The sequence below is a fragment of the Lipotes vexillifer genome, unplaced genomic scaffold, assembly GCF_000442215.2.
Source record: "Lipotes vexillifer unplaced genomic scaffold, Lipotes_vexillifer_v1.1 scaffold153, whole genome shotgun sequence".
NCBI lineage: Eukaryota > Metazoa > Chordata > Mammalia > Artiodactyla > Lipotidae > Lipotes > Lipotes vexillifer.
In genome coordinates, this window is record NW_006774670.1 from 4483287 (window position 1) to 4508723 (window position 25437).

A 25437-nucleotide genomic window follows, 5' to 3' on the forward strand; every position below is an offset into this window, starting at 1 on the left:
TGTCCCTGATTCCAGCTCCTTCTCCCTTTCTCATCTGACCCTGTTCACTCTGCAGATGATCCTGTTCTAGAAACATCTATCAGGACCTGTGTCCTCAGAAATTATCCCAAAGGCTTTAGGGGCAAGAAAGGGAAAAAAAATCTATATAGGTATATAGATAGATATTTTGGAATGGGGAGAGAAGAGAGAGGATAAGCAAAGACTAAAGAAATATTAAAGAGGAAAAGAGAGAAAAATGGAAGGTTTGGGAAAGCCAGAAGGACAGCAGATTTAAAAAGGAAAAATCAAAGAGCTGGGAGAAAGAATGGAGGACAACAAAATGGAGGAAATGAGGATGGAAGGCAAGGGACAGGAAAGAAGAGAAACCAAAAGAAGGGAGAAAATAAAATATATAGGTCAAAGAAGGGAGTGGCAAAGGAGCACAGTAGAGAAGGAAAGAGGAAAGTCTAGATTTCTCATTCAGGTGCTAATTATTATTATAGCTTTATTGGTGAGTTGCTTGGCCCTTTATCTTAGACAAAGTTATGGAGAAATTCAATGATGTATTGACTGGCCAAAAAGTTCGTTCATGTTTTCCATGTTAAACCCTAACTAACTTTTTGGCCAACCCAATAATAAACGTCCTATAAAACATGTCAGTGTAGGACTCTCCCTGGAGTTCCTTGTTTGCATCCAAACCACATGCCACTGTTTTGGCTGAATACGAAAAAAGTACACACTGAATCATGCTTACTAAGATATGTTCCAAAACATCCACTGGACTGCTAGAGCCGGCTTACTCCAGCTCATGAGAGCCAATTTTTAATTTTCAAGAATTTGGTGGACTTCCCTGGTGGTGCAGTAGTTAAGAATCCTCCTGCCAATGCAGCAGACACAGGTTCGAGCCCTGGTCCGGGAAGATCCCACATGCTGCAGAGCAACTAAGCCTGTGCGCCACAACTACTGAGCCTGTGCTCTAGAGCCTGCTAGCCACAAATACTGAGCCCACATGCCACAACTACTGACGCCCGCGTGCCTAGAGCCCGTGCTCTGCAACAAGAGAAACCACCAGAATGAGAAGCCTGTGCACCACAACAAAGAGTAGCCCCTGCTCTCCGCAACTAGAGAAAGCCCGCGCGCAGCAACGAAGACCCAACGCAGCCAAAAATAAATTTAAAATATAATAAAAAAATTTTTTTTAATTAAATTGTATATACTTGCAATTAAGTAAACTATATTAAAAACAAAAGTAATAAGTACTCAAAACCCATCACTTCCTAATTATTTTACTATATATTTACTATTATTATGCTCTTGAAGTTATTTACATCTGTAGTATCTGTATGGTGGAAATATACACAGTGGTATATTGCTGGTACATCTCCTTCCAACCCCACCTTTAGTGACATCATATTGGTACCTTGAAAATGACCACACTGAGAGTATTTATACCATGAAATTGGCAAAAACTATAAATCAGGACTTTGTTTTGTTAATTTTCTGGAATTGCTTTTGGAGAATCTGTTGTTAAACATTTACCAGCACACCACTGCCTCTGGTATCATCTATATCTAGCCAAAAAAAGAAAAGAAAGGAAATCATTTCTCTAACTCCATGGTTAACTCTTTAAAAAAGTTATCTCTTACTTTTGGTTAAATCATGTTCAGTGTTTACATTCTTGTGGTATGTAAATATTGGGGCACAGCTGAAAACTACATTGTATACTGTGATTACGACTCCACGATTACACTTAAGTCTGACTTGTAGTTGCTGCCATTCTGCAACGTCCTTGCCTCTCTCTCCTCTGTTAGATTTATTAGATTGTCTGTTTCCTGGAATGCGTGGCATCTTCTTTCCTGATTTTCACCTGTTGTAGTGGAACACATCTTCCCATAGTTTCCTAAGAAAGAGTGCTTTCACGGTTAATTTGGAGCAAGAATGTAAATGTCCTGCCTCATATTTGGTTGATTATTTGGCTGGATCTAAATTTCTAAGTTGCAAATAATTTTCTCACGTAATTTTGGAGATTTTTCTATTTTCTAGCTTATAGTATTGTATTGAGAAGTGCAATGCCATTTTGTTTTCTGTTTCTTTGTACATGCTTCCTCCCTTTCTCTCTTTCTCTCTCTTCCCCCACTCCCTCCCTCCCCTCCTCTCCATCTCTCCCTCCCTCACCCCCAGTCCTACCTGCCCTCTCATTCTTTCTTTCTATGGAAGTTTTTAGAATCTTGTCCTTGGTGTTCAAAAATTTCAAGGGAAAGTGCCTTATTCCTTTCATTTTGCTGGGCGCGGTTTGGAGATGCAGGTCCTCCCATGGAATTTCTCAATTTTATTTCTTGGATAATGTCTTCCCCTCCATTTTCTCTTTCTGGAACACCCATTAGATGGATGTCGACCTCCCTGATTTAACTCTTTTTTAAAAAAAATTTATTTTATTTTATTTTTGGCTGCGTTGGGTCTTTGCTGCTGCGTGCGGGCTTTCTTTAGTTGTGGTGAGCAGGGGCTACTCTTCGTTGTGGTGCATGGGCTTCTCATTGCGGTGGCTTCTCTTGTTGTGGAGCACAGGCTCTAGGCATGCGAGCTCAGTAGTTGTGGCATGCGGGCTCAGTAGTTGTGGCTCGCGGGCTCTAGAGCACAGGCTCAGTAGTTGTGGCGCACAGGATTAGCTGCTCTGCAGCATGTGGGATCTTCCCGGACCAGGGCTTGAACCCGTGTCCCCTGCATTGGCAGGTGGATTCTTAACCACTGCGCCACCAGGGAAGCCCCCGGATTTAGCTCTTATTTCTTATATTTTTCTCTTGCATTCGCAATTTATCTTTTTGTTCTAATTCCTTAGAAATTCCCTTAGTGTATTTTCCAATGTTTCAATTTATTTGGGGAAGGGGACTATCATATTTAAAAGTTCTAAGAAGTCCCTGTATCTTCAAGTTGTTTTGAAAGAGAGGTGAACATCCTCATGGGCCTGATGTGACCACATCATCAACATGCAGCACTCCTGTCCCCTGACTCTCAAAGGTACGGTGCCTGGGACCTTGTTGATTAACTTTGATAATGGATTTTTATTAAGGGTAGTCATCCACTTGTGTGTAGGTGTTAACCTGGGGAATTCAAGAAGTGACTGTGTCCTAGTATGAGGATGAAGTCCATCAGAGAGCTCAGGAACAGCCAAGGAAGGCAGGGATGTGCTGGTCCAAAGTGTCGTGGAGACACAGGAAGAAAACAGTCCAGAGAGAGAGCATGCGAGGTAGCCAGGAAGTTCAGCACGCCTCTGAAACCTTCAGGAGGGACAGATTTCCTATCACCACAGAGGCTGGGGACTCAAATTGTTTAATTGAGAATAAAAGGAAGGGGTAATCCCACAACTAGAAACTTTGGCGACAATCATGTTGCACTAATGAGGTTGAAGTTTTTCATGTGTTTCTTTTCTAACTGGATCCTGTTTGGAGCTGTCCAGCTCATTGTCAGTATATCAGTTGGGATCTTAGTGCTTTTCTGTTTTATCTTATTAATTGTTTCTATAACAAAGGAAAAGAGAATTTTATCTGTGATATTAGCTACCGGTTTACTTCCCAATTTATTATTCCCCCATTTGTCATTTTTAGTGGTTTTTATTTGTTTGCTTATTCATTTGCTTGTTTGTTAACATAGAGCTGTTTCCAGGGGGGCTTTTTTGTAGTCAAATTCTGTCCCTTTTATGATTTTCTTTAATCTTAGAAAGCCCAGGACAATCTAGACTGAACATGATCAGCAGCTCAGCTCCAGTTCCACATTTGGTGGCATAAGATAATGAAGATAACAATAATTGCAACAATAATGACATCATTATAAGAGATAGCATTTATTGAACTTCTGCTTTGTGCCAGCCACTGTTCTTTGACATTACATATATTAACTCATCTAATGCTCCTAACAACAGTATGAGACAGGTATTACTATTCCTATTTTACATCCAGGTAACAAAGCAGAGAGGAATTACGTAACCACTCAGGGTCACTAGAAGGAGGTGCAAGAGGCAGAATCCAGGCTGGGGTAGCCTGTCTCAGGAGTGTTCCTCCTACCCACTGTGCACCTCCAGCCCTAGAGTGAGTAGCCAGACCCTGACTTTCCACACATTATACATCTGGTTTCTTAACAATCCTATAAGAGAGGTATGGTTATTATGCCATTTTACAGATGAGGAAAAGGAGGCTGGAAGAGGTTAAGGAATTCATCCAAGGACACAGAGTTATAGAGAAATTGAGCCAGGATTTAATTCCAGAATGCTTATCTGCAGAACCCAGCTTCATAACTTTTATTCTCTGCTGCTTTCACCTCTAATGGAGACCTAGTTTTGTTCTCCTAAACCCCATTTCCTTTCTTTGTTGGTTATAAAAATTTTAAGTACAGAAAAATGTAAAAGCAAAAGCAAGCAACAAGCACAGGCAAGTGGTGATAATGTTTTTGTATATTTTCATCTAGACTTTTTTCTCTGCATATTTTTAACATATTGAAACCATCCTGTGCATACAATTTTGCATCCTATATTTTTCATTTATACTGTAATATAAGCATTCTCTTATGTTAATAAAGAAAGACTTCCTATACCTTTTTTTAGTTTGTGGTAAAAAACACATAACACAAAATTCACCATCTTAACTGTACATACTACTTTTTTTTTTTTTTTTTTGCAGTATGCAGGTCTCTCACTGTTGTGGCCTCTCCCGTTGCGGAGCACAGGCTCTGGACGTAGAGGCTCAGCGGCCATGGCTCACGGGCCCAGCCGCTCCGCGGCATGTGGGATCTTTCCGGACCGGGGCACGAACTCGCGTCCCCTGCATCGGCAGGCGGACTCTCAACCACTGCGCCACCAGGGAAGCCCTATACTACTTTTAATAATTGTAAAATACATCACTAAATGAGCCCAGCACATCCTTCCATTGTTGGAAATTAGAAGTGCTTCAAATTTTTCAGTTAACAATGACTCTGCAATTAACCTATTTGTAAAGAAATATTTGTCCACATTTCAACTTATTTCCTTAGGATGGATTTCTAGAAGTGGAATTACAGGTCAGAGATCATGAATATATATATATATATATATATATATATACACATACACACACACACACACACACACACATATGTATACATATATATTCCAAATTAAATGCCCATTCCCTTGCAGTCTTGTTAATATAACAAGCTGATAAAAATGGAACTATTTTAATTTCAATGTTGTCAAGCACCCTGCAGTGAAGTGTGAGACTAGATAACTGCAACCTTTGCTGACTTCTAGCCAATAAAAAAGATTGGAAAGTCTGAGAGAAATTAAGGATTAGAAGAGGATTTCGGAGAGGGTTTTTGGTGTATTGTGAACTCCCTCTTACCTCAATCCTAGGAAAAGGGGCTTCAAAAGAACCACTTGGAAAGTTGGCCATGTGCACTTTGCCCTTTGGGGGATGTATTGTAAACAGTCTTTAATTCATACCTGGAAATCTAAAGGTCTTAGCTAGCTACTCTAAGGGTACATTTTACAAATAATGAATTTAGGCTTAGAAAGTTAAATTATCCAATGTCATTCATATATAAGTAATGGAGTTAGCATTAAAACCCAGACGCTGCGAATCAGAGCTTGCTTATGTGCCCAATCTGCAATGTTTTTTTCTTTTTTAGTTAATTAATTAATTTATTTATTTATTTATTTAGGGCTGTGTTGGGTCTTCATCGCTGCGCACAGGCTTTTTCTAGTTGTGGCGAGCGGGGGTTACTCTTTGTTGTGGTGCACGGGCTTCTCATTGCAGTGGCTTCTCTTGTTATGGAGCACAGGCTCTAGGCGCACGGGCTTCAGTAGTTGTGGCACGTGGGCTCAGTAGTTGTGGCTTGCGGGCTCAAGAGCGCAGGCTCAGTAGTTGTGGCGCATGGACTGAGTTGCTCCATGGCATGTGGGATCTTCCTGGACCAGGGATCGAACCCATGTCCCCTGAACTTGCAGGCAGATTCTTAACCACTGCGCCACCAGGGAAGTCCCTGCAATGTTTATCCTCCTTTACCTGTGACATCTTTCTTACTTTCCTTGCTATATATTTATCCACATTTTGAACTGATTCTTCATCTCCCAACTTTGAATTCTTGAGCAGGAGGTTCCACAAATACAATTTCAAGCTCCAAGGGGCCTCCTTAAGACCACTTATGAGATCAGATATTCACATATAGGATTGATCTAACTTCTCAAAATCTTGAGTTTGTTAAATAAACTTCAACTCACTTTATAACTCCCTTTAAGGATTTTTTTTAGACTTGCAATATGTAATGAGTTGAATTGTGTTCCCCAAAATTCATTTGTTGAAGTGCTAAACCCCCGTACCTCAGAATGTGACCTTATTTGGAAACAGAATCATGTATATTATATTAGTTAAGATGGGGTTGTTAGGTTGGGCCCTAAGCCAACATGATTGGTGATCTTATACAAAGGGGAAATTTGGACACAAACAGGCATAGAGGGAAACCCATGCAAAGAAACACAGAGAGAGACAGTCATCTATAAGCCAAGGGGAAGAGGCCTGGAGTAGATCCCTCCGTCCCTCAAAAGGAACCAACCCTTCCAACAACTTGATATTGGACTTCTAGCCTCCAGAACTATGATACAATAAAATTCTATTGTTTAGGCTACCCAGATTTGGAGCCCTAGCAAACTGATATACAGCTAGTACTGAACAATTGAAACTTGGTTATGAAATCTTGAAGTTCAATACAGGAAGGGCATTCATCCTAGAGAAAACAGGAATATCCACTTCTAACAACTGTTGCAACTTCCATTACAGAACGAGAGGTTTCTTACATTTTAGCATATATTTCATGGTTTTAAGTTGCTTTCTATTATGAATGAAATATAATTGATGACTTTCCTGTAGCCCTAAATTTTAACTCCATAGCTTGACTTTCGAGACCCTTGACAATATGATCTTAATCTAACTTGCCATGCTTATATCTCACTGTTGTTTTTCATAAACTTCATGGTCCAGTCAAATTAAGACACCAGTCCATGAATAGGCCTGGGTATTCCTGTGTCTTCTCCACATCTTTCTACTTAGAATGGCCTTTTCATTCTTCATAATTACACATTGAAATATCCAACAGTCTTCTTTCAAGGCCCAGTGGAAAAACCGTCACTCCTAAGATTTTTTCACTCAATCTAAATGGTCTCTGAACTTCCATTTATGTTTTTGTTTCATTATTTTTATTTTAGTTATCTGCATACATGTAATGTCCTCTGATTGACTGTAAGTTTTTTAGGGCAAGAAACAACTAGCACAGGTTAAGTGTTACGTGGGTTTCTCCCCCCAAAAGTAAAGACTCAGACAAGAGCATTGTGTGTGGGTCATTTGTTCTGAAGACGTAATCTCAGGGCTCAAGGGTGAGGAGACTGAGAAGAATGAAACAAGGAAGAATGGAAAGCCAAGCCAAGAGTGAGTTACTGAGTTGGTTACTCCTGTGGGCAAGTAAGTTTCAATCCCATGGGGGATTCTGAGGAATGGTCTAGACTATGCCTTATTTTTTTTACCCAAGAATAAAAGAGAAAGGAATATTTATCTAATGACTCCCATCCCTTTAGAAGTCAAGGATCTCTTCCCAGGGTATCTCTTGTACTTCCAGGTTTGTGCATAGACCAGAATAGCTGAACAGGCTTCTACAAACGTTCTGTAGAGTGGTATTAGTGACATCATGGGGCATAAAGTGAGAAGTAGATGGTGCAGCTATGACAAGGTGCTGCCGGGCTACACCTGCCTAGCACTGGCTGCCAGAGTAAGAGTCTCTAGAGACTGACTGATGAGTATGGAAAATAGCTGATATTAAAGCTGGGAAATAAAGTCTGATAAAGCCCATTCCTTGCACTGCTCCAATCTGCTCATGCCTTATTTTAATAGTTTCCCCAAAGACAGGGATGCTGTGTATAGAAGCAGTACACATCAACTATATTCCTCCCTCTGATCAAAAGAGCAAAGGCTCTCCTGCATGCTAGTTCAGACAACTAGAATCTTAGCAAGATATCCAGCCACAGAAAACCAGACTCATTTTCCATTTGGCCTGAAGTGCAACACACTCTTGGTTTGTGACCCTGAGACAAGTATTCTACTGCAAGTAGTTTATTTCAGAGGTGTTCCCAGGAAACACCCTTGGAGGAATGAGGATATGAAATAAAAATAGAAAAGAAGCCAATAAAGTCATTTCTACCATAGAGAATCAGAATTCCATCCTACTGGGGGATACAGGGAGAATGTAAAGTATACCCCAGGTTTGTCTCCCCCAAAATGGGTGAGAAAGTTGTGGTATTTATCTGTCAATTCCTTTCTGGCGTTGGTTGATGGCTGCTTCCAAGGACAACTTCCAGCACTTCTGAATTGCCCTTTGTGTGGACTAAGTGGCTTCTCATGGCCAAGAAGAAAATCCTTCAGGCAAAGAGTGTCCAGTATTAGCAATAAACAGCCTTCAACATGCAGAGGCAAATGCTGACTGGAAATGAGGAGGACACCAATAGCTTTAGAAATCTGCTTTAGAAAACCAGCTACAAGTATAAAATGCATGGAGTTTTCTAACATTGACCCTGGCACAAAGGGACATTTATCAACTGAAGTTGTTTGAATAGGTGCTTCTCTTGATTACATGATAAATTCAATGAATTCAGTCCTACCAAAGAAATAGGTGAATCCTGATGAATATAGATGCAAAAATCCACAACAAAATACTAGCAAACAGAATCCAACAACACATTAAAAGGATCATACACCATGATCACGTGGGATTTATCACAGGGATGCAAGGATTCTTCAATATACACAAATCAATCAATGTGAAAACCATATTAACAAATTGAAGAATAAAAACCATATGATCATCTCAATAGATGAAGAAAAAGCTTCTGACAAAATTCAACACCGATTTATGATAAGAACTCTCCAGAAAGTGGGCATAGAGGGGACTTACCTCAACATAATAAAGACCATATATGACAAACCCACAGCAAACATCATTCTCAATGGTGAAAAACTGAAAGCATTTCCTCCGAGACCAGAAGAACAAGACAAGGATGTCCACTCTCACTGCTATTATTCAACATAGATTTGGAAGTCCTAGCCACGGCAATCAGAGAAGAAAAAGAAATAAAGGAATAAAAATTGGAAAAGAAGAAGTAAAACTGTCACTGTTTGCAGATGACATGATACTATACATAGAGAATCCTAAAGATTCCACCAGAAAACCACTAGAGCTAATCAATGAATTTGGTAAAGTTGCAGGATACAAAAGTAATGCACAGAAATCTCTTATATTCCTAGAAACTAATGATGAAAAATCTGAAACAGAAATTAAGGAAAGACTCCCATTTACCATTGCAACAAAAAGAATAAAATACCTAGGAATAAACCTACCTAGGGAGGTAAAACACCTGTACTCAGAAAACTATTAGACACTGATGAAAGAAATTAAATACAGATGGAGTATTAAATTAAATACGATACAAACAGATGGAAAGATATACCATGTTCTTGACTGGAAGCATCAACGTTGTGAAAATAACTATACTACCCAAAGCAATCTACAGATGCAGTGCAATCCCTATCAAATTACCAATGGCATTTTTTACAGAACTAGAACAAAAAAATCTTAAAATTTGTATGGAGACACAAAAGACCCCGAATAGCCAAAGCAGTCTTGAGGGAAAAAAACGGAGCTGGAGAAATCAGACTCCCTGACTTCAGACTATACTACAAAGCTACAGTAATCAAGACAATATGGTACTGGCACAAAAACAGAAATATAGATCAGTGGAACAGGATAGAAAGCCCAGAGATAAACCCATGCACCTATGGTCAACTAATCTATGACAAAGGAGGCAAGGATATACAATGGAGAAAAGACAGTCTCTTCAATAAGTGGTGCTGGGAAAACTGGACAGCTACATGTAAAAGAATGACATTAGAACACTCCCTAATGCCATACACAAAAATAAACTCAAAATGGATTAGAGACCTAAATGTAAGACTGGGCACTATAAAACTCTTAGAGAAAAACATAGGAAGAACACTCTTTGACATAAATCACAGCAAAATCTTTTTTGATTCACCTCCTAGAGTAATGGAAATAAGACCTAATGAAACTTAAAAGCTTTTGCAAAGCAAAGGAAACTACAAACAAGACGAAAAGACAACCCTCAGAATGGGAGAAAATATTTGCAAACGAATCAAAGGATTAATCTCCAAAATATATAAACAGCTTAAGCAGCTCACTATTAAAAAAACAAACAACCCAATCCAAAAATGGGCAGAAGACCTAAATAGACGTTTCTCCAAAGAAGACATACAGATGGCCAAGAAGCACATGAAAAGCTGCTCAACATCACTAATCATTAGAGAAATGCAAATCAAAACTACCATGAGGGATCACCTCACACCAGTTAGAATGGCATCATCAGAAAATCTACAAACAACAAATGATGGAGAGGGCGTGGAGAAAAGGGAACCCTCTTGCACTCTTGGTGGGAATGTAAATTGATACAGCCACTATGGAGAACAGTATGGAGGTCCCTTTAAAAACTACAAATAGAACTACCATATGACCCAACAATCCCACTAGTGGGCATATACCCTGAGAAAACCGTAATTCAAAAGGAGTCATGTACCACAATGTTCATTGCAGCTCTATTTACAATAGCCAGGACATGGAAGCAACCTAAGTGTCCATCGACAGATGAATGGATAAAGAAGATGTGGCACATACATACAATGGAATATTACTCAGCCATAAAATGAAATGAAAATGAGTTATTTGTAGTGAGGTAGATGGACCTAGAGACTGTCATACAGAGTGAAGTAAGTGAGAAAGAGAAGAACAAATACCATATGCTAACACACATGTACAGAATCTAAAAAAGAAAAAAAATAAGGTTCTGAAGAACCTAGGGGCAGGACAGGAATAAAGATGCAGACATAGAGAATGGACTTGAGGACATGGGGAGGGGGAAGGGTAAGCTGGGATGAAGTGAGAGAGTGGCATGGACATATATACACTACCAAATGTAAAATAGACAGCTAGTGGGAAGCAGCTGCATAGCACAGGGAGATCAGCTTGGTGCTTTGTGACCACCTAGAGGGGTGAGATAGGGAGGGTGGGAGGGAGACGCAAGAGGGAGGGGATATGGGGATATATGTATATATATAGCTGATTCTCTTTGTTATAAAGCAGAAACTAACGTACCATTGTAAAGCAATTATACTCCAATAAAGATGTTAAAAAAAATAGGTAACTAATGAGAACCTGCTGTATAAAAAAATTAATTAAATTAAATTCAAAAATACACACACAAAAAAGAAATAGGTGAATCACTCATGTGGTAGAAATTAACTGATTAAATAGAAATTATAACATTTCATCAAATTTACTACCACATATACATGGGGAACTGGGGCCTGAAAGGACATACCCATTTTTATCTACATCCTAAATTCAGAATCATGTTTATATCCATATTGATGCAAAATAAAGTCATTGCTGGAGCTTCCAAAAGCAGCAACATTTTTTCCAAATGCAGCAGAGGAATATTTTTATATTTGTGTGTGACTTATTTCTTTTGCTTTGTCCATCAGTTTAATATTAATGGATGCTCTTAGATTAGCCCAAAAAAGTCTATGCTTGCTCTTCTCCTTGGGCCATTCCAAGTAAGTTCTCTGTGCCATGAGAGCCCTCAGCTTGTGATACTTGCCAGGAATGCTGTTCTGTGGAATGGGTTCCAGCAAGATCAGGATTAAGTTATTAGATCCTTCATGGAAGAGATTGTGGTGGGCAAAGTAGAGTTCATAATGGCACCACTCACTCTGGACAAAGTTGGGAGACAAAACAAAGATGGACTTGTAACTTTTCTCAATGCAGTTTATGATATTTTCCACGATGCTCTTGCCAGGAACAAAGTTTCTCTCATGGAGACAAATTCTTATATCTTCTTTTTCTAGGTTTGGTATTAACTCATTCTTCACCCAGGCAGAATCACGTTCACTGTATGAAATAAAAGCATGGAACTGGAGAGCTCTTTGGAGTTCTCCTAAGGGTACATCCCTAGCCCTGCGCCGGGTCTGGGTCCACTGACACACCATCCTGAGATACCAGGGCAGATCCAAGTAGATACAGAGGACAGTCACGGTAACAGCCAATACCAGCCCAGGGACCCCAATGGTGACAATCAGCAGAGCTGTGTTGCAGGATAATTGAGATACATGGAAGTCCTTTAGTGGGGTTCCCTTATAGCTTTCTGGATAATCACACTTATAAGAATCAGGCCAACCCTCTACCACTTCACTTGATACTTGGCCTACACTTTGGATAAAGTCTCTTAACTCACATGTACATTGGAATGGATTGTTCCCTGCTCTTAGGGACCTAATCTTCTGGCAGCTCTGGAAGAAATCAGCTGATGGGTTGGAGACTGAATTATAGTCAATGATCAGTATGGAAAGGCTGCCAAAGGTACCACATCCAGGAAGGTGGGCTAAAGAATTGGAAGCAACATTGAGTTCTTGCAAAGTTTCCAGACTGGTGACATCTTTAGGGATGCTCCTTATTCTGTTATTGTGGAGATCAAGAACCTTGACCCTGGGAGGTAAACATCTGAAAACAGAGTCAGTAAGTATATTTGACGACATATTTAAACTTAATAAACTTCTGGTCCAAGGGCAATTCCCTTCACTTTCATCATACTTTAGGGAATTCTGGCTAACATCCAATTGTTGTAGAGACTTCATCTCCTTGGTCATATGAACTATATTTGCAAGTTCTTTTAACTGATTCATTTGTAAACTGAGTGTCTTCAAATTAGCTAAGTTTGCACAGTTTTTAAAAACCATGTCTGTTAAGAGATTGTTGGAAAAATTCAAATACAGAAGTGGGCTAATTTGGGATGGGCAGACCATGTGGACCATGTGTGCAGCAGACACTGTGAGATGCTGGATGTTCATATTTGAAAGGATTTCATAGATATAATCTTGTGGAAGACTGAACACATCATTGACAACTTGGTGTATAGACAAGGCCTTCAGTGAAGTACCAGAATAATCAAACTCTCTGAAGTCAACGCGACCTTGTAGTTTCACATTTGAAATTGAGAAATAGTTGATGTTTGTATGCCAAACCAACTGGAGGATCATAAAGAAGGAATTCCAAGTTGTTTCAATGTTGTTTAAAGTAAGATTTGATAACCTTGAATTCTTTTGAAGTTTTGACACAACATTTTGGAAAGAAGAACACCCATTATCATCTAGCACACATTTGATATTAGACAGTTCCAGACTTACGGCGGTGCTGACTGACACATCCAAAATAAAATGGAATTCATTTCTTGTGGGGAAAACAATGTGCAGACTCTGGGTGTTAAGGTCTCGAAGGCTCTCAGGGTCTTCTTTTTCCCCATATGTGTCTCCTAAGACCAGTAAAACCTTACTGATGTGCAAATAAGCAATCGGCAGCATGCTGGATTTTTGTAACTGTGTGGCACTCAACCCCAGAAATTCTAGTTGAGACATGTTGCCAAGCTCTTGGCATATGGGCAGAGCATCAAATGCATTAAATGAGAGGTCTAAGTGCTTGAGGTTCAGAGTAGGGTGGCAAGAAATCTTCTCCAGCTTATTGTGGGACAAATCCAAGTATTCCAGTTCCTGGTTAAATCTGAAAACACTCATGTCAAGATACTGGATTCTATTATGAGAAATTATCAAAATCTTCAGCTTTGATAGTGATATGATGTCAGAAGTCCGAAGTTCAGAAATGTAGTTTTGTGATATATCTAAGATTGTTGTGTTCAGGGATAGGCCTTTGGGAACATGGGTAAGACCTGTTTTTGATCTGTCAACGAAAAATTCACTTTCATCAGATAACTGGGTTCTGATCTCCAGTATTAATATGAAGATGATGGCAAAATGGGAGATGCTAGAATTCGTTTTAGTCATTTTGTAAGAGTAGACAATCCTAAGGGTAGTTGCTATTCTTCAGAGCATCTTGATACAGATACAGATCCTAGGGGGAAAAAAATCAACATTAACTGGCCGTATTAAATTAGGCATGGCTGACATTAAACATTTTTTACTAGAGACTCATTAAATGAAGGCTACATTATTTGGAGTCACACAACCTGAAACCAGGAAAATGTACATATTTATAAACAATTATATTATCTCTAATCAAATAACTTTTAATATGGATATGTAATGGGTTGAATGGTGACCCTCCCCCCAAAAAAGTTATGTCTGCCTCCTAACCATGTCCTAATCTCCTAACTGAATATTATCTAATTTAGAAAAAGGGTATTTGTAGAGATAATTAAGTTAAGAATCTTGAGAAGATCATCCTGGATTATCTAGGTGGTCTCTAAATCCAATGACAATTATCCTCATAAGAGAAAGAGGGAGCACTATTTACAATAGCCAAGATACGGAAGCAACCTAAGTGTTCATCAATAGACAAAAGATAAAGATGTGGTATACATATACAATGGAATATTACCCAGCCACTAAAAAAAAAAAAAATGAAATCTTGCCATTTGCAACAACATGGATAGATCTAGAAGGTATTATGCTAAGTGGAATAAGTCAGACAGAGAAAGACAAAAACCACATGATCGCACTTATATGTGGAATCTAAAAAACAAAACGAACAAAATGAAAACAGATTCATAGACACAGAGAATAAATGTGTGCCAGTGGGGAGGGGGATGGAGGGTGGGAACAATAGGTGAAGGGGATTAAGAGGTACAAACCACCAGTTATATAATAAATAAGTTACGGAGATGTAATATACAGCATAAGGAATATGGTCAATAATATTGCAATAACTCTGTATGGGGACAGATGGTTGCTAGACATATCGTGGTGATCATTCCATAATGTATTCAAATGTCAAATCATTATGCAGTACATCAACTACATGTCAGTTAAAAATAATAATTAGAATTTTTTAAGCATAAAAAATTATAAAAAAGAGAAAGGCAGAGGAATATTTGACAGAGACAACAAAGACATGGAGAAGATGGCCATATGAAGGCAGAGAGTGGAATGATACACCCACAAGGCAAGGAATGCCAATAGCCAGAGAGCCACCAGAAGCCGGAGAGGCTCTGGAGAGAGTGCAGCCCTGCTGACGCCTTGAATTTAGACTTCTGGCCTCCACATCTATGAGAGAACAAACTTCCGTTGTTTTAAGCCACCAAGTTTATGGTAACTGGTTACAACAGCCACAGGAAACTAATTCAGATGGGTTTACACATTCAAGGCGAGTCCTCTCACCCCAACTTCCCCAAGATCCTTTAGAGCTCACGCTAGGATTCACAGCTGGTGTACGATACGTACCTCCCCATGGCTTTTTTGAGAGTCCCATCCCTGTGTGGTTGAATTAGGATTCTTTTTGCACTACCTTTTGTTACCTACACACAGTTTGGTGCCTAACTTTGGTCTTATGCAAAAGACAAGGATGTCCACTCTCGCCACTCTTATTTAACATAGTTTTGGAAGTCCTAGCCATGGCGATCAGAGAAGAAAAAGAAATAAAAGGAATACAAACTGGAAAAGAAGAAGTAAAACTGTCACTGTTTGCAGATGACATGACACTATTCGTAGAGAATCCTAAAGATGCCACCAGAAAACTACTAGAGCTAATCAATGAATTTGGTAGAAGTTGCAGGACACAGAATTAATGCACAGAAATATCTTGCATTCCTATATACCAACAACGAAAGATCAAAAAGAGAAATTAAGGAAACAATCCCATTCACCATTGCAACCAAAACTGGCAGGGGGAGGGGTGGTGGTGGTGGGATGAATTGGGAGATTGGGATTGACATATATACACTAATATGTATAAAATAGATAACTAATAAGAACCTGCTGTATAAAAAATAAAATAAAATTCAAAAGTTCCATAAATAAAAGAATCCTCCTGCCAATGTAGGGGACACAGGTACGAGCACTTGTCCGGGAAGATCCCACATGCCAAGAAGCAACTAAGCCCGTGCACCACAACTACGGAGCCCTCGTGCCACAACTTCTGAAGCCCGCGCACCTAGAGCCCGTGCTCCGCATCAAGAGAAGCCACCGCAATGAGAAGCCCGCGCACTGCAACAAAGAGTAGCCCCCGCTTGCCGCCAACTAGAGAAAGCCCATGTGCAGCAACGAAGACCCAACGCAGCCAAAAATAAATTAAATTAAATTAATTTTTAAAAAAAAGTAAGGGTGGTATTTTTATGTCATTGTTTGTATTTGGCTGAAAGACCCAGACATGTCCCAAGTCTTCCTCTCTAGCTTCCTGAAAGAGCTACTCATACAAGGAGAAATATTTCAATGAGAATAAAAATAATACTCAATTACTGCCTGGGCCAGTGCCTAATATCTCAGAACAGAACCATCCTGTATAAGCTACATTGAAGTAAAAGTGGTTTGGGTTTATGGCTCGAGTGGGTTTCCCTACTTATTCCTAAACCTGAATCCAAATCTCGGGATCTTTTAACTTTCTGGCCAAACTCCAGAGTTCAAGGAAGTAGTGGTCAGCACCGTCAGGTATGGTGCACAGCGTGTGACAGGAGAGACAAAGGGCAGAGACAGGATCCCCCACACAGACATGAGTGCTTAGCACACAGTGAACCCATCACAAGCAAGATGAAAGCTGTCTTTGTTTGCTTAACAACGGCAACCATCACAACAAATTTAAATTTATAAAACTGAGACAAGTTGGGACCTGGGACCCTTTGTGGCAGTGCTGCAGTGCTTGTAGCTGGACAAACGACTCCTCAAGCAACAACAACAACAAAACAACTATAAGGGACTAAAAATAACTGTGCATGTGCAGTTGGGGCAAATTCTGGACAAAAGACACAAAGAGACCAAAAAAGCCCAGCTGCGGCTTCTAAAGAGCCTGGAGCAAAAACAGGGTACTGCGCATGCCCCCTGCACACAGCACCACAAAGGGGCAGGCAAACTACCAAGCCACGCCTCCAGCGACCCCCTGGACACACCCCTAAGCAAACCGCATATAAGGAACCAGCCTGCCACCCCGCCCCCCACCTCGGACCAGCAAGCAAGGGAAACTGTTACTTGTTCTTGCTCCCCTCTGCTGTGGCAAGGGCCCCAATAAAGCCTTGCCTGAGTTTCCTGTCTGGCCTCTAGTCAATTTCTATTTATTGGGGAAGGCCAAGAACCCTGGTCAGTATCAAAACTGCCTGTCTTCAAGCATTTAATGAAAGCATGGCTTCAGTTTTCTATCTAGCTTAATTCGTTGACTCAAATATCTTCTATTTGCTTCAACCTCCATTTTGCCCTTTCATTGACAGTCATTATCTGAAGCACTCAGTTTATGAAACCATCATATTACACCTGAGGAGATCAATGGCCAGCTCTTTTTACATTCCTTTCTGTTTATGCCTGACTGTCCCATCCCTTTAATGGGAAGAGATTTGTTAACTACGTTAGGGGCCACTCTTTCTCGAGGGGCAAGGGAACCACCCTCATCACCAAATGGTTCTAACAAAAAGCAAAAAGGAACAGATAAAATCTGAAGCTAAAACAGAAGCCTTAGTAGACCCTGGAATGTGCAACATTGAGGTTCTGGGCTTGGCCAAAGATATCCAGCCAGTGATTAAGTAAAAAGGGTTATACGGCATCTAAATATAAGGTACAAATTTCTTAAACCTAAGGAAGATCTTCAAAAATGTTTGGAAGTAGATTAACAAAATAGGAGGCCAATGGTCTGACTAAACTGACCATAGCTGATATTCAGACCCTGTTAGGAATTTTGGAAGAGGCCTTCTCCCCTAAGCTAAATGAGGAAAAGTAAAACTTTCCAACATAGGTGAATGGGTATGTCAGTCCTTCAATATCATTGAGGTAAACACCCAATTCTTTGAAAAGGAAAACAAAACTGTCTTTGTTTTATAAATGTAGTCTTTACAGCACCAGAGGTGCGGTTCCAAAAATAATCCAAAACTCACCAATTGTTTTGCCACTCCCAAAGCCTTCCCTATGTATCTTAAGAGGCTTGAAAGTATTAAACAAAGGGGAAACAAAGTCATCCTAGGAGTAACTTGCCTGTACCTTTGAGATGCAAATATCCTATCTGGTCTTCTCAGGAACCCTAATCTCTGACATCTTTTTAAATGGAAATTTAAAAAAAGAGGGTAAAGTAATTTTGAACTTGACTTGTCAAGGCTAAATAGAAATCTTAAGTGCCTTTTCTGTAAACACTAGTAAAATGGGTTTGTTCATCTGCTAGAAACCCAGTTTGAATCCAGCCCCTTGTAACTGATGGCTTTTATGTTATACCTGACTGAGGGCTGAAATTTTGAAATGGGTACTATAAGGCCTCTGTTTGTTTGTGTGTTCATATGTATCTATATGTGTGTTGTAGGTGTATGATATTGCGAAAAATGAATTTGTAAAAGAGCTCTACTTAATAGGCTTAAAAAAAAACATTAAGTGCTTATATAAATACTCAGAAATAGAAAATAATCTGGCCAGAATGAATTTCAGGTTCATGTTATCTGGATAATATTCACTAGTAAACTGATATCTGGTATTGAAGGTGGCTTAAGCTTGTTGGTTTGATTAATATAGACATGTAAGAGTCATCAGTGTTAAGTATAATACTTCTGTTGTAACTAGGTTGTTTTTTTTTAAGCTTTTTTTCCCATACATACATTTATTTATTTATTTACTTATTTACTTATTTACTTATTTATGGCTGCACTGGGTCTTCCTTGCTGCACACGGGCTTTTTCTAGTTGCGGCGAGCTGAGGCTACTCTTCCTTGCGGTGTGTGGGCTTCCCATTGTGGTGGCTTCTCTTGTTGTGGAGCATGGGCTCTAGGTGCACGGGCTTCAGTAGTTGTGGCATGCGGGCTCAGTAGTTGTGGCTTGTGGGCTCTAGAGCTCAGGCTCAGTAGTTGTGGTGCACGGGCTTAGTTGCTCTGTGGCATGTGGAGTCTTCCCGGACCTGGTCTTGAACCCATGGCCCCTGCATTGGCAGGCGGATTCTTAACCACTGCGCAACCAGGGAAGTCCATCTAATTGGCTTTTGATCAGGCCACTATTAAAGGTGGCTGAAAGTGGGAAGAGGGAGGGGTCAAGATCAAAGTTTTGCTAAAACTCATTCATAGAGAAGATCACTCCTGGGCTCTTACCAAATGGATGCTAATCATGTCTTTTCCGACAAACTGGATTTCAGAGAAAATCTGGTGCACAAATTTTTTTCCATGGATATTTCAAACTTTCTTCAAAAACTGACTTTTGAAATCTCCATGTGAAAAACACGCTAGCTAACAATCTCTTTTCTCCGATAAGGTCTAAGACATTTCCTGTGGGTTCGTTGCTGTTGTCGGCATGCTCAAGGAATCCAACCTGATAACTCCACTCTGGTCTTTTAAAACAACGGTAACATGGGCTTCCATGGTTGCGCAGTGGTTGAGAGTCCGCCTGCCGATGCGGGGGACGCGGGTTCGTGCCCTGGTCCGGGAGGATCCCACATGCCGCGGAGCGGCTGGGCTTGTGAGCCATGGCCGCTGAGACTGTGCGTCCGGAGCCTGTGCTCCGCAACGGGAGAGGCCACAACAGTGAGAGGCCTGCGTACTGCAAAAAAAAAAAAAAAAAAACAGTAACAAAATAACAAATGGGCAAATAAAGCTAAGAAATGCTAGCTAGCTGTCTTCCTCTGAACTTGTGCTCAGCCTGGTGCTGCATGATGCAATTGCAATTCTTGTGGATGCAATTGCATCCACAAGCTGGATGCAGTTCTTGCTGGAATCAGCTTTTCTCCCACAGCAAGCAAAGTCAACTTCCCTGAGAACCCTGAGATTCTTTTTGACTTGTACTATTCTGTCTCTCTCTGTTTCCTCCTATCCCCTCACAATTTGTTTAAGGGGGAGGCATGTCTATAAATATATTTCTGTGACTGAAAGAATGAACGTCCTCCCCCCCACCACTCTCACTTCCCATTACTTCCCCCAGGTCCATAAATGGAGATAAGGGGGCTCTTTGATTAACAATACAGTTACTGGCTCCTAAAAAGCATTTGATTTTGTGAACCAAATCTAGAAACTAATGCCCAGGACAGGGAAGTCAGCAGGGCAGAAAGAAAGCACTTTAGCACTCAAAAAGTCCTGTATTTCCCTTCAAGCTCATCCCCACTCTGAGTTGCCCACCCGCCTCTTTTTTTTTCTCCCTATTATCCAATAGGTCAGCTGTCCCCAACCTTTTTGGCACCAGGGACTGGTTTTGTGGAAGACAATTTTTCCACAGAAGTGGGTGGGTGGGGATGGTTCAGGCAGTAATGCCAGCGATGGGGAGCAGTGGGGAGCGGCAGGTGAGGCTTCACTCACTTGCCCGCCACTCACCTCCTTCTATGCGGCCCGGTCCCTAAGAGTCTGCGGACCGGTAGTGGTCCACAGCCCCGGAGTTGGGGACCCCAGTAATAGGTAACCAGGGGACAAACATACTTGTAATTATGTACACCCAGGCATTGATATATCCACCTCTCCTAAGGAAAAACTTTAATTCTCAAAGAACATGCTTTCTTTTAACTTTTTAAAATATTTTATTTAACCCAATATATCCAAAATATCATTTTAACATGCCATCAATATAAAACATTATTAATAAGATATCATATATAATATTCTTCATTCTAAGTCTTCAAAATCCAGTGTGGGGCTTCCCTGGTGGCGCAGTTGTTGGGAGTCTGCCTGCCGATGCAGGGGACGCGGGTTCGTGCCCCGGTCTGGGAGGATCCCACATGCCACGGAGCGGCTGGGCCCGTGAGCCATGGCCGCTGAGCCTGCGCTTCCGGAGCCTGTGCTCCCGTTAAAAAAAAAAAAAAAAAAAAAAAAAATCCAGTGTGTCTTCTACATTCACAGCCCATCTCATCTGGGTTCCCCACATTTCAGGTGTTCAATGGGCACACGTGGCTAGTGGCTCTACCATATTGGATGGCCTGAGCCGAGATGGAGTTATCACAGCCATGCAAATAAGTACAAGCCTAAGTCCAGTCAATAGCAGCTCAAAGAGCTAACTCAAAACAGAGGTTCCATATCTTAGACTCTAGGCACCTCTTTACTTCTCTCAATAGCAGTTTCTGCCCACTCTTGATTCCATACCCAGGTGTTTCTTTTTGGATCCAGGGCAATGTAAATATTCTGCCAATTAGATGTGACCTGTACTTGTTGTTTGTTTTTTTAAAACAAAAGTTTTATTGAGATATAATTCATATACCATAAAAAATTTCACCCATTTAAAGTGTACAATTCAGTGACTTCAGATAAATTCACAGAACTGTGCAACCATTACCGCAAGCAATTTAGAACATTTTCATCACCCTGAAAAGAACCACACCCCTTAGCTGTCACCCTCCAATGCCCCATTTGCCTCAGACCTAGAACAACCACTATAGATTGTACTAATCTCTATAGATTTGCCTATCCTGGATATTTCATATAAATGGAATCATATTATAAGTGGTTCTTTTTGTGGGTTTTTTTTCTTTCACTTAGACTAGTGTTTTCAAGATCCATCCATGTTGAACCATGTGTCAGGATTTCATTTTTTTGTTGCTAAATAACTTTCCATTGTATGGATATACCACATTTTATTTATCCATTCATCAGCTGATGGATATTTGGGTTGTTTACACTTATGGCTCTTATGAATATATATAAACATTCATGTACAAGTTTTTGGTAGACATACTCTCTCTTGGGTATATACTTAGATACTTAGGCATGGACTTGCTGCATCGTATGGTGACTGTGTTTAGCCTTTTGAGGAGTTCCAGGCTAGCTGCACCATTTTACCTTTCCACCAACAGTGTATAAATGCCCCAATTTCTCCATATCCTTGCTAACACTTGTTATCATCAGACTTTTATTATAGCCTTCTTACTGGGAATGAAGCAGTATCTCATTATGGTTTTAATTTGCATTTCCTTGATGCCTAATGATGTTGAGCATCTTTGCATGTGTAGATTTGCCATTTATATATCTTCTTTGCAAATTTGCTGAACTTGTGTATTAGTTCTAATGGTTTTTTAGTGGATTCCTAAGTATTTTCTGCAATTAAAATCATGTCATCTGCAACATGTCATTTTCCTCCTTTCCAAGATGGATACCTTTTATAACATGTTCTTGCCTAACTGCCCTGGCTAGTGCTCCCAGTACAATGCGGAACGGAAGTCGTGTGAGCAGACATCCTCATCTGGCTCCAAATGTTAGGGAAGAGCTTTGAGAACCATTAAGTATGATGTTAGCTGTGAGTTTTCCATCTATGCTTTTTATCAGGTTGTGGAAGTTCCCATCCGTTTCTAGTTTGTGAGAGTTTTTTTTCCGGAAGAGGCAGAAGTATTGTTTCTTAATCAACAAGGAAGAAAACAAATGCTCTGACCACAGTGTCCTAGTCTGGGAGATGCCTCTCCCAGTGGAGTTAGTACAGTTGACCCTTGAACAAAGCAGGTGTTAAGGGTGCCTAATATGATTATAACTTTACAGTTGGCCCTTTGTAGCTGTGGTTCCGCATCCTTGGATTCAACCAACCACAAATAGTGTAGTACAGTAGTACATATTTATTGAAAAAATATCTGTGTGTAAGTGGACCAGTGCAGTTCAAACTCATCTTGTTCAAGGGTCAGCTGTACTCACAGCTGTGTTCCATTCCTTCCTTCCCTCCCTATTTTCCTGACAGAAAGTACAATTCCTCTCTCCAACCTGACCCTAGAGTTCAAACTGTGCCCCATGAAGCTGGCTGGGAATGAAAAATGACATCACTAGGACATTTAGCATTTAATTAATTCTCCCTTAACTACTTAAAATTTTCCAGCAATTTTTTTTTAAGTTGCCACCTGAGTAAATCTTAGGCTAAGGCCAACCTGTCTCCAGCTACCGACCTGAGGGGAGGGTTCCCCTTTTAGCTTCACAAAATGTTAACCAGCAACTTTGTACACAATCTTGGTCCAAGTTTTTTACTGTTGGCTTAGGATAAATTCCTGGAAGGAGTAAATAAATGTCTTGGATGGGTTTTCATGTTTATTGATAATTTCTATCACTTCTGTGAATACTTGTTCACGTCATTGCCTATATCAGCGTTATGATTTTACTATTTAATTATACATTCTCTTTTATGTTACTGACACTAACCCTCCATCAAACTTTCTGCAAACATCTTCCCTCATTATCTTTTTATCCCATGATCTTTTGAACCAAGAAGTACATAACTTTTTATATAAAAAGGTAAGTTGACTTTCTCTTTGCTACTACTATCAGTTAGTTGTGTGCTGGTGAACCAGGTTACAAAACAAAAATAAAAAGCCTGATTTTTTAGCACTTGCCAATATCTATGGTGTAAGTATTTCCAGTATAGCTGATTTCTAGTTACCAACTGACCTGCCTGCAAAATTTCTGAATATTTAACCACTGGTCCTCACAAGTGTGTACAAACCAGCTCCAGCAGACTACTGCTATATGTTGCTTTTAGGTTTAGAGAGTTCTTCTTCATAACAAGGTCAGATAGATATATGTGTATATGTTCTCCTCAAACATAATTTTTCAGTTAATTTGATTTTTTTTATTATCCAAGTAATAAATGTTTACTGAAGAAAACAGGAAATATGAATAAATAAAAACAAAACTTCAAATCAATAATAACTTACCATATAGAGATACACCAATATCGTTTTTGGAGCAACCATGCAGACTTTTTTTTTTTTTTTTTTTTTTTTTTTTCTTTTTTTTTTTTTTTACAAGCCTCTTTTGTGTCTGTTGAACTGTTGCTCTGTCTTGCATAAAATCTCTTGCCATAGAAGTCTTCAATTAAAGTCATCTGCTGGTCTTTGTCAGCTGAGCTTGATGCTGTCAAATCAGGCAGAGCTCCTCCACCAGGGAAGCCCCAGACTTTTTAATATATATATAAACATGCTTCAGGCTCTTGATACCTGTTGCCAAATTGCTATTCAGTAAGTTTGTACAGTTTACATACACACACACACACACACACACACACACACCCGCCCCCTCAGATGGCACTGGACCAAGTATTCTGTTTTGTAATCTGCTTTTCTTTTTTTAAATTAATTAATTAATTTATTTGTTATTTTTAGCTGTGTTGGGTCTTCGTTTCTGTGCGTGGGCTTTCTCTAGCTGCAGCGAGTGGGGGCCACTCTTCACCGCGGTGCGCGGGCCTCTCACTGTCGCGGCCTCTCTTGTTGCGGAGCACAAGCTCCAGACACGCAGGCTCAGTAGTTGTGGCTCACGGGCCTAGTTGCTCCGCGGCATGTGGGATCCTCCCAGACCAGGGCTCGAACCCGTGTCCCCTGCATTGGCAAGCAGATTCTCAACCACTGCGCCACCAGGGAAGCCCTAATCTGCTTTTCTTAATCCATAATGCATCATAAATATCTGTTTATATCAGTAAATATCCACCTACAGCTTTGTTATTACTGGCTGAATAATATTCCATTTTATTTACAATGTATTTTTAAAATATTTTAATTAACAATGTATTCAAGCAATCTTTTTAAGTTGTCTCCAAACTTCACATTATTATCATAAACAACTCTACAATAAGCAGCATGTTCATCCATTTTCTTAGGATGTGTATGAGCAATTATTTCCTTAGGATACATTCCATGAAGTGAACTCTCTGAACCAACTGACATAAATCCATACCATTTTTCTCTGCCTATTGCTATGAATATGTCTTTTTGATTTTTTTTGATATGTCTTTTTAAAATGATTATTTAATCCAAATTTAGAATAGATTTTTAGGTTGTTCATCTGCCATATAATTCAATAGCCTACTGACAATTTTGGTTTCCCTTCTGTTGGTTCTACTGACTATGGTATAGGGTGTTGACTGGAACTTTTCCTATGACTTGGGTCCAAAACCAAGGACTAGGAAGTGTTACTTACCCCATATTCTAAGGAGAACTCCCAACAATTCGGGCCAAGCACTTCCTAAAGCATTTGAACCAGACAGTGCAATCCCCACCATCACCCCATCCTCACATTTCCCAGGTACATATACATAAAGGGGCAGCAGTGAGAGAGTCAGCAGCATTGAGATACCAGTGTTTATGATGTAAGGCTACACCCTATGATGTGGGGAAAGGAGAAGACCTTTAGATGGAATTGGAGATTGAAAATGTTAAGCTAGAGTGCACTGTTAATACCTCAAAAGGGCTGAAGATGTCTGAAATCTGCTCACAAAAATTACTTCATATTTAGACTTGACTCTGTTGAGATTCCTTACTCCATGCTTCCAATGCAGGAGGCGTGGGTTCGATCCCTGGTCTGGGAACTAAGATCCCACATGCCATGCAGCCAAACAAACAAACAAACAAACAACAGAAAGTCCCTGTGGCTCTAGAAATCCCTTTAAGTCTCTTTATCTGCCTGTAATTTATTCTTATTCTCTTCCGCTCA

General features: G+C 40.1%; 1 protein-coding gene across 1 annotated transcript; it reads right to left on the reverse strand.

Moving 5' to 3' along the window:
• Positions 1–11555: 11555 nt before the first annotated feature.
• On the reverse strand, positions 11556–13946 carry TLR1 (toll like receptor 1). The gene has a single exon (XM_007449409.1). The coding sequence runs from the start codon at positions 13944–13946 to the stop codon at positions 11556–11558; it is 2391 nt and encodes a 796-aa protein (XP_007449471.1).
• Between the last annotated feature and the right edge of the window lie 11491 nt (positions 13947–25437).

Excerpts from the sequence above, each read along its gene's own strand:
- TLR1 (XM_007449409.1), bottom strand. The coding sequence starts at position 13,946 with ATGACTAAAACGAATTCTAGCATCTCCCATTTTGCCATCATCTTCATA.